The sequence below is a fragment of the Triticum dicoccoides genome, chromosome 1B (assembly GCF_002162155.2).
Source record: "Triticum dicoccoides isolate Atlit2015 ecotype Zavitan chromosome 1B, WEW_v2.0, whole genome shotgun sequence".
Lineage (NCBI taxonomy): Eukaryota > Viridiplantae > Streptophyta > Magnoliopsida > Poales > Poaceae > Triticum > Triticum dicoccoides.
Window position 1 is genome coordinate 685,250,275 of NC_041381.1, and position 10,608 is coordinate 685,260,882.

The following is a 10,608-nucleotide window of genomic DNA, read 5'->3' on the forward strand; positions in this document are numbered from 1 at the left end:
GTTCTATTGGAAAATTTTATTCTGATCTAAGTGGAAGGATACATGATTTTTTTACTAGAAATTGCACTCGTTATAAAATACTATCCTGACCACCCTACACCTTTTTTTTGTAGATGCATGGTACGGTAACCGAATGGCATCAGATCGGTAAAGGTCATTTACCATATTCATATATGAGAAATATGTGAATGCTTGAAACCAAAATTATACATAAACAATGAACAAATATTAATACTTATACACTTTAAGAATACATAAAGAACTAGATGGTATTAAAATAAGGCAAATAAATCACTAATAAGACGTGTCTTGTTTGATAAGCAAAGGTAGCATTCACGTATTGCTAATTACTAATACTTAAAGCTTCACCCATGAATGGTTTCGGAATTTATAAGGTCAGATTATCCGGCTAGAAAAAATGGAGTATCCTACCGCATCGTATATTAGTAGAACCATATCCTATCAACCGGGCTCGGATTTCGGATGTAAAAAAGCTCTTACCATAACCTATAAAAAATGGATTCAAAATGGTTTCAAATGGAAATCATCCTGGCCACTTTCACCCTTAGGTATGAAGTTATCCCTATATATACCCTACCCACGACTAATTGGGTTACCCATGTAAGACTCATGGGTGAATTCAACAATTTGTATCCTATATCCTACCCATTCGGGTTGGGTACCCATTGGGCCTTGAACCCATGAGGATTGTCATCTTGACTCTAGGTTAGGGCGAAAACGGTGCCCTTTATATATAGACTACCGGAGTCTTTCCTAAGCGATTGGTCTGATTAGTATCGACCGGTAATCTTAGCCACCAAAGGAGAAGAGCTCGTTTTGTCACCTCATCTGAAGCCTTTGTCTCACTTTGTAGGGGAGTTTCTAGTGCAATGTATAAATCCTCATGGAGGCCATGGAGCTTTTTCCGGTCAAAGATGATGACAACTGAGTCCTTAGTTTTTCATTTCTATCCGGTTGTTCTCCACTCCTATGAATATTTAACACGAATCTTGAGAAAAACAACCTACCGTGGGAGGTAGATGATCAAACATTGAGAAAAAAATGTTTTTAGTTGTTGCAAAACAAGTTAGCCCAAGTTCAAGAACAAGTAATATTTTTTCAAAAAGGAGCGTTAAAGAAAAAGAATATATAATAGCGGTCAACTCTTGTAGTAGATACTCCTTCCATTCAATAATTGAAGTTCTAAGATTTTCCTAGATCAAACTCAGCAAAATTTGATCAAGTGCATAAAAATATCCACAAAGATGTACTATATCAAGTATCGGAAGTCCATCAAGTATTATAATATGAAAATACATTTCATAACTAAACTAATACGTTAAATTAGATTTTGTAGACATCGATATTATTTTTTATGTAGACTTGGTCAAACTTGATGAAGTTTAAGTACCATGGTAATAAAGGATGGTCTATTTTAGGTTAAAAAGGAGAATAATTAACTCTCAATTTCAAGACATGACAATTTAGATCATCAATGATTGAAACAATTGAAACCTTTTAAATTCCTTCTGCCTGCTTTTTAAAAATTTATTCCTAGACGAAAAGATTTGTAATAATAAATGAATAAAAACAGGTTAAAAGAAAGAACTAGATGGTATTAAAATAAGGCAAATAAATCACTAATAAGACGTGTCTTGTTTCACAAGCAAAGGTACCATTCACGTCCCATGAATGGTTTCGGAATTTATAAGGTCAGATTATCCGGCTAGAAAAAATGAAGTATCCTACTGCATCGCATATTAGTAGAACCATATCCTATCAACCGGACTTGGATTTGGATCGGATTTCGGATGTAAAAAAGCTCTTACCTTATCCTATAAAAAATGGATTCCAAAATGGTTTCAGATGGAAATTATCCTGGCCACTTTCACCCTTAGGTATGAAGTTATCCCTATATACTGCCCACGACTAATCATGTTACCCATGGAAGACTCATGAGTGAAGTCAACAATCCATATTCTATATCCTACCCATTCGGGTCGGGTACACATGGGCCCTTGAACCCATGAGGATTGTCATCTCGACTCTAGGTTAGGGTGAAAATGGTGCCCTTTATATATACACTACCGTAGTCTTTCCTATGCGATTGGTCTGATTATGCCCAACAAGAAAAGTTGAGGGAGTACAAACACATCACACATCACGCATCGACCGGTGATCCTAGCCACGAAAGGAAAAGAGCTCGTTTTTGTCGCCTCATCTGAAGCCTTTGTCTCGCTTTGTAGGGAGTTTCTAGTGCAATGTCTAAATCCTCATGGACGTGATGCAAGTTTTCCGGTCAAAGATGATGACAGCCGATTCCTTAATTTTTCATTTCTATGTGGCTCCACTTGTATGAATATCAAACACGAATCTTGAGAAAAACAACCTACCGTGGGAGATAGATGATCAAACGTTTAGAAAACCTTTTAGTTGTTGTAAAACAAGTTAGCTCAAGTTCAAGAATAAGTACTTCTTTTCAAACAGGAGGGTTAAAGAAAAATAATATAATAGCGGTCAACTCTCATAGTAGATACTCCCTCAATTCCAAAATGATTAAGATTCCAGGATTTTCCTAAGTCAAGCTCGGTAAAATTTCACCAAGTTTATAGAAATAAAGAAATATCCACAAAGATATACTACAACAAATATTATAATATGAAAAATACATTTCATAATTAAAGTAATGTGATATATTTGGTTTTGTAGACTTTGATATATTTTTATATATACTTGGTCAAACTTGATGAAGTTTTAAGTTAGGAGAATCCTAGAACTTCAGTTATTTTGAAACGGAGGGAGTACTATGGTAATAGATGACAGTCTATTTTAGGTCAAAGAGACATTTTAAAGACATGACAATTTAGATCAATGATGATTGACACAACTGAAACTTTTTTAAAAATCATTTTGCCTTTTTTAAAAAGTTATTCCTAGAAGAAAAAGATTTATAATGATAAATAAATAAAAACAGGTTAACAAGAGAAAGCAGTTTGGGACGTGTTGGCCACCCAGAGTCATCTCAGTACACCAGGATTCAAACGCCGTCTCCTCCCAGTACCCCCCACGTTCCACCCATCAATCCCCAGCCCAACCGCCACCTCCCCGCACGCACGCCCCTCCCCCGCGCGCCGCGCCCGCTGCCCCCTCCCCGCGACCACCGCGCGAGACGCGCGCCCGCGGCGACCGGGCGGCCCACGCACGCCCACCTCCGCCGCGCCCGCCGCCCAATGCGCCGGCCCACCCGCGGAATAGGCAGCGGTGTATGGGCGGCCGCGCCCGCTCCCTCATCCGCTGGCTGCGCCACCACCGCTCCCGCCGCGTCTCCTCCGCCTCATCCTCGTCCTCCTCCCACCTGACCGCGCGCACCAATACATCCTCCGCGACCACCGCCACCAGCGACCCCCGCGCCCGCTCGCTCCCGCAGCCGCAGGACGACGAGGCCGACTGGGAGCAGGAGGAGCAGGAGCAGGAGGTCGCCGACGGCCCCGAGCCCGGCCCCGAGGGATACATTGTGCTCGAGCGGGAGGGGGAGGCCGGGACCCTGCGCGTCGCCCTACCCCGCGCGCCCGCGCGCACCAGCCCGCCGCCACGCATGGATCCCGGCAAGAAGGTGCGTCCTTGCTTGCCTCGCCGCCGTGCCCCCCTCTTCTCCTTAATTACCCCCCTCCCCCCGCGACCTCCTTCCGCCGTTCCCGTTCAATGCCGGCTGCCGTCGATCTCTCTCGGCTGAAATATGCTGCCGTGCTGCCGGCATGGATTGGGGAAGATCCACCCTTGGGATTGCTCTGTTCTTGCTCCCTCGTCAGTTCTTGCGGATCTGTTTGCCTGGAATCTCCGATTTTGACAGGATGATGGTCAATGCGGCATCCACAAGCCAGTTCTTGGATAGTTGTTAATTAATGTCATAATAAACTCGTAATAGTATTAGCTTGTGCAAACTGCGCCACACATGAATGCCGTCCGTGACAGCCTAATAAAGCGCGGCATTTAGGAGCAAACAGCGTCACGGGAGCCCTGTTTTCGCTGTTCATGTCTCATCTCAGACAAACATGATGCATGGTGGAAGAGGTTACGCTTTTGCTTTTCAATTATTGGTCCTTGCTGACGATTCCGCGTTTGCCACTTTTGGTACCAGCAGGTAGATATATTCAGAAAAATACACTGTTTAATAAAGTACCAAATGTTCAACCACTTCCTGATTCATTCAGTCCAAAGTCCAAACCCAGCACAAGCAGGAAGCTGTCTCGAGTGACTTTCCAGTTGTGTGCATGTCTTCCGATCCTTTTCGCCCACCACTATCATTCTTTGTAAGGCCATCAGTGTTTTTTTTGGAAAGGGGATTACCCCGGCCTCTGCATCACAAGGATGCACACAGGACACAGCCGTGTAAGGCCATCGATACTGTTTCGTATCTTTGTGAGGCCGTCGGTATCTTCAATTGAGATGTTCTATCTTTCTTTTTCTCGGCGCGTTTTTACCACCACCATCTAGCGGTCTGAACTAATGGTGCCAGTATGCGCTTGTCCTTCCTTTTCAGACCTCGGAATCCGAGTTCTTCACGGAGTACGGTGAACTAAACCGGTATCAGGTCAGCGAGGTCATTGGCAAAGGGAGTTACGGAGTTGTGGCTGCTGCTATCGACACCCAGACCGGCGAGCGTGTGGCCATCAAGAAGATCAATGACGTCTTTGATCATGTCTCCGATGCCACCCGCATCCTTAGGGAGATCAAGTTGCTCCGGCTGCTGCGCCACCCGGACATAGTTCAGATCAAGCACATTATGCTCCCCCCTTCAAGGAGGGAATTCAGGGACATATATGTGGTCTTTGAGCTGATGGAGTCCGATCTCCATCAGGTAATAAAAGCGAACGATGATCTCACACCAGAGCATCACCAGTTCTTCTTGTATCAGCTGCTCCGGGGAATGAAGTACATCCATGCAGGTGACTAGACTCCACAAAGGAAATCGATAATGGTTCGTTCGACCTTTTTTCATCTCATGTTGCTGTATTGATTGTTTGTTTACATGATGGCTTTGCAGCGAGTGTTTTCCATCGGGATCTTAAGCCCAAGAATATTCTAGCGAATGCTGACTGCAAGCTCAAGATTTGTGATTTTGGGCTTGCCCGTGTATCATTTAATGACGGGGCTCCATCAGCCATATTCTGGACGGTAGCCATTTTAGTAATATTGAGCAGATAGTGTTTATCCTGAGCGGCCAAATCTTGGTTTCTGATGATTTTGCATGCCTTGTCTAGGACTATGTTGCAACTAGATGGTATCGTGCTCCAGAATTGTGTGGCTCTTTTTTCTCAAAGGTATGTAATTTTCATCTTAACTTCATATTACCAACAACAGTATCCAGGCTATTAAAAAAAGCACAATGACCATACTACAGATTTTCTTCCAAAATTGTTGTTTTAATATGATATGTTTCGATGCAACATAGCAATACTATTTGTTGATTATTTTCCATGTTTGCAACTAAAATTCCCTTCCCTTTTAGAGAGAGTTGCTACTACAGTTCTCAAATGTTGGTTCAACCTGTCATGATCTGTATTTCATATGTTGCACTAAGTTCTCTCCCAGTAAAAGTGCCAAAAAATTGTTACTTATGTTGTTTTGCCCTCTTCTTTCATATAGTTGTAGCTGAATGTAGCGACGTGGCCTGGGCGCTAATTCGAACTTGATGATGTACTTGGTTCTTAATTAATGTCTGTGCATGTTTAGCAAATGCTAAAAGCAGCTGAACTTTGAATTTTGCAGTACACTCCTGCAATTGATATTTGGAGCGTAGGGTGTATCTTTGCAGAAATGCTCACAGGGAAGCCACTCTTTCCAGGGAAGAATGTTGTCCATCAATTGGATCTCATGACTGATGTACTTGGCACTCCTTCAGCAGAATCTCTCGCTAAGGTATGCTTACTCCACACTAGTCACCAGCAAGTTAGAACAGCAGTTGGAGTTATATATTTTGCCACTTCCTTTTTTCATATTTTCATAATATGCGAATTTCCTGCAACATTGAACCTTGCATTGATAACTTGTGTACATGGTTCTGAATTTATTATTGGCTTATTCCATTTCTCTCAGTATCTTTTTTGCATCCACGCCCAATATTTACGAACTCTGATTTTCCTTAATATGGTTGCGTGCTTGGTTACTGAGCTACATGGACTACGGATGTCGGCACGAATTGGCATCAATATCGGCACAATCTCTTGCCATGTTATATATTTTTCATATAGAATGAAATGTAAATTGTGGGATGATGTTTAAACCATGTGTCTTTCACACCCTTTTACCGAATGGTTGCAGATACGGAATGAGAAAGCTCGGCGATACTTGAGCAATATGAGGAAGAAGCCTAAAGTTCCCCTTACCAAAAAATTTCCAGGCATCGATCCTATGGCTCTCCATTTGCTTGAGCGTCTTCTTGCTTTTGATCCTAAGGATAGGCCAACTGCTGACGAGGTACGAATGGCTGATACCAACTTCTATTTACTATAAAGATATATTGCATCATTGAAAATGTTGGGTAAATCACTGTCCTCAATGCTGAGATGTGAAAATGTTCTTCAAGGCCCTGACAGACCCATACTTTACCGGATTAGCAAATTCAGAACGTGAACCCATAGCACAGCCCATCTCAAAACTTGAGTTTGAGTTCGAGAAGAGAAAGTTGGGCAAAGATGATGTCCGAGAATTAATTTACAGAGAGGTATTTGCTCAGCTATTTTGTGGAGATACAGTAGAGCTGCTGCTCGACTCTGTAGTTAGCTAACAACTTCTACTTCTTTCAGATTTTAGAGTACCATCCTCAGATGTTGCAAGAATACCTACGTGGAGGAGACCAGATGAGCTTCATGTACCCTAGGTGGGACCATTATTTTTCCTTAGACACAAGATTTACTTGTGTTGAGAATTTTATGATGACTATGCTTTACTCTCTTCTGCATACACTGAATTATGCTAGTTATATGTATGATTGGTTGATGGTATATTGCAAACTCTGATGTTTGTGCATGTATGTTGACAGTGGGGTTGATCGCTTTAAGCAGCAATTCGCTCATTTGGAAAAAGGTGGTGCAAAGGGTGAAAAAGCCAGTCCACAGTTGCGACAAAATGCCTCCTTACCAAGGTAATATGCTGTGACCAAGACTTAAATCTATACTTCCAAGGCAATACATATCTTTATGTAGAATGGGCATGTGGAGACTTATGGACGAAATTATTTGTTTTCTAACCAAAATTTCTTTCCTTTGACAACCTTGTACAATTTTCCTAAAGATGATCTGTTTGGACTTGGCAAGAGTATTAAACAAATAAAGACTTCATCATAAGTACCATATTTGTTTTGCTTTTTGCAAGTTGCCAGAGATTTTAAATCAAATATTTTTAAATGTTAAATTTGATAGAGAATAATGTTTCACATGATCAGATGTTTATATATATATATATATATAATGAGTCATCCTACAAATAGACAACCTTTTAAGTTTTTGTATCTAACAATTCTCGCATCTTGTCTCAGGGAAAGAGCAATTGGTAATAAGCACGGAGATAGTGAGTACCAAGTAAAGCTGAATGCAGGTGAGAAGCCAGTACATGCATCAGTGACAGATGGAATAAGCAAACCCCTCATGAGCGCTCGGAGCTTACTGAAGAGTGAAACCATGAGTGCTTCCAAGTGTATAGGTGAAGTAAAAAATAAAGATGTGAGTTCAGCTCATCCTTTGTTACTACAGTAAATATATTTGCCCCTCTTTTCTTATGAAAATTGCTCTTTTTTTTCCTTTGGAGTGTTTAATTGTTTATATCTCTAAGACATCTCTACCTAATTTGAGCAATTTCTTAGTTAATGCTGCAATGTCCATTCAACATTTTCCAGGATGAATACGAGAGCGTGGATGCAGCTGACGGCGTCTCTCAGAAGGTCGCTCAACTGAAAACCTGATTTTCGAAGGTTACAGAAGCGATCGGTAGTATATACTATGTACAACAGCATGTCTATAGGCGCTCAAGATCAGAATGATCTTTAACCGAAGCCAAGAATTCTATACAACAAATAAGACCACAAAATCATCTGTTATGGTAACCTTGTTGTGCTGTAATGTAAAATTTTCTACTCGTTTTCTATACTTTGTCAAAGAAGAACCATGTCTAACCGACAAGCTAGTTCCTCGTCCTTTCCTCGGAGGAGCTGCCATGATCCTGTACAATTTTGTCAATATGAAGTACCGCGCCCCTATATTTCTGTTCACATGATGTTTTCTGTAAACCTTCTGCAATCAGAGATATGCTCTTCGCCTCTGTAAATTTATGCAAATGTTTGTCTAGGGATGCTCTTTGTGCTCGCTATATATGCAAATGGTTGCCATATTTTCCATTATTACGTGTTTCATGAGGCTTTGGGGTAGTCGTTAGACATCGGTACAAGATTAGGGAGGAAATGGTCTCTTCATTGGACTTGGACAATGTTGATACTACATGATATTTAGTGTTCACTGTGAGGATTGATCGACTGACTTTTGGTTAGAATAGATTCAGCACACATTTCAAAGCAGGTTGAGCCATGCGTCGCTTCCGCATTCTCCAGCATCTTTGGATCGGAAACTTTAGAAGAAAAGAAGAAGAAGAAATTCATCTCTCAACTGCGCTTCCTACCAACTACTCTTATCTTTGCCCCTTACCCCCAAATTCCCTGTAAATTTGAAGTGATGACGGTGGTTCCTCGGGAGAAATATTTGGGTTCTTAACACCACAACTTCTCTTTTTTCTGGTTCTCGATAATGTTGGCTAATTCAAATTTTTTTTCCGAATATGCTCGGAGGTGTATCATTCCATTGATAGAAAGGGTAGAATATAGAGTTAGGGTTCCATCATGTCGTGCACAGAGAGGCGACAATAGGGAAGCCCATGAGCCGGAGAAAGGGGGTTGCTCAGCCCCAGGTTACAAGAGTCAGGCTACAGGAACGATCCTATCCAGTCCCTTGACTCCAGCCCGAGCCCAGCGCTTGGCCTCAGCCTTGATCGCGTCTAGTAGTTCACCAGTCGAGGGTTGGGCGTCGTCGAAGATAATGGTGTTCCTGTGTTTCCAGATGGCCCAAGCGGTGATGATGGTGAGCGAGGCAAAACCCTTGCGAAAGTGGGATGGGGCTGCGAGGGTGTTGTCCGACCACCAGTCGAAGAACTCCATCGTGCCATCTGGTGGCAAGACCGGCAGTCGGCACCAAGAGAGGACCTCGTGCCAGGTGATGTGAGAGAAGATGCAACCAACCAGGATGTGGTGAAGAGTTTCGACCTCTTGGGAGCGTATTCTGCAGATAGGCGGGTGCTGCAATCCTCGGTGAGCCAACCGATCAACGGTCCAGCAGCGATTCTGCGAAGCAAGCCATAAGAAGAACTTGGCATTGAGTGGCGCCCAACTTCGCCAGATAAGCTGCCAGAATGGTGCTGTGGTGGAGCCAACGGATAGGGCTGAGTAGCAGGAGCTAGCAGTGTAGGTGCCCTTCGAAGACCAACGCCGGGTTAGGGTGTCCGGAGTGGGTGAGAGAGAGACCTGCTGGATGCGGCGCCAGAGGTTGACGTATTCGATCGTTGTGATCGGGGTTAAGGCGCCAGAGATATCAGATATCCAGTTTCGCTCGGAGAGGCCATCGTAGACCAAGCGCGTACGTCGGCTTCCCCGCTTGACCGTGGCGGCAATCGACGGAGCGGTCTCGGAGATAGAGTGCCCATCCAACCAGTGATCGATCCAGAACCTGCATGCCCAGCCGTCGCCAAGCGTCCAGAACGTGGAGGCGCGGAACAGTTGCTGGACCTCTGGGTTATGCGGCAGAGGAAGATGGCGCCAAGGCCGGTTAGGATCAGTTGCCTGCAGGCACAACCATCTGGTGCGCAGCGCGATGCCATCCCGGTGCAAGTCACGCACGCCCAGGCCACCGTACTCGAGAGGGCGACACACTTTGACCCAACTAACAAGACAACAGCCAGCGCGCGCGTCCTTGCAGCCCCGCCAAAGGAAGTCTCGGATGATATGCATAACGCGTTTCAGGATTGGAGCCGAGATGGCCATCGCCATGAGAATGTGAGTAGGCATGGCGGTAAGCACATGGCGCACAAGGGCCAAGCGCTCACCACAGTTCAGCAGGGTGGCCTTCCAAGTAGCGAGCTTGAGTAGGAGCTTGTCGACAAGGGGCATAAGATCAGTGATTGAAGCTTTCCGCGTAGAGTGGCAGCCCAAGATACTTGATGGAGAAATGCGTGACTGGGCAGGAGAGCGCAGTGGCGATGCTGGCCGTGAGGTCGGAGCATTGGATCGGCGTCGCCGAGCACTTTGCAAAATTGGTTCTAAGGCCCGAGGCCTTGCCAAAAGTGTCAAGGAGCTCGTGAATAGTGTTCAACTTGGTAGGGTCGGGGTGGCAGAACACGACGACGTCGTCGGCGAAGAGGGAGACGCTCGAGGCAGCGTGCCTAGCGGTTAGCCGGTGAAGGACGCCGTTCTGGACAGCGTGTTGGAGCAATGTGTTGAGCGTGTCGATGATGATAGGAAAAAGCATGGGCGGCATGGGGTCACCTTGCCGTAGGCCTTGCTCATGGTGA

At 44.2% G+C, this 10,608-nt stretch overlaps 1 protein-coding gene across 1 annotated transcript; it reads left to right on the forward strand.

The window, feature by feature from the left end:
• The first annotated feature begins 3,209 nt into the window (after nt 1–3,209).
• Nucleotides 3,210–8,342, forward strand: LOC119349671 (mitogen-activated protein kinase 17-like). Its single transcript, XM_037617754.1, has 11 exons — nt 3,210–3,613; nt 4,541–4,946; nt 5,045–5,175; nt 5,262–5,321; nt 5,770–5,919; nt 6,322–6,477; nt 6,587–6,724; nt 6,807–6,880; nt 7,043–7,144; nt 7,538–7,721; nt 7,895–8,342. Exons 1-11 carry the CDS (start codon nt 3,266–3,268, stop codon nt 7,958–7,960), a joined length of 1,815 nt encoding a protein of 604 aa, XP_037473651.1. The 5' UTR covers nt 3,210–3,265; the 3' UTR covers nt 7,961–8,342.
• The last annotated feature ends 2,266 nt before the right edge of the window (nt 8,343–10,608 follow it).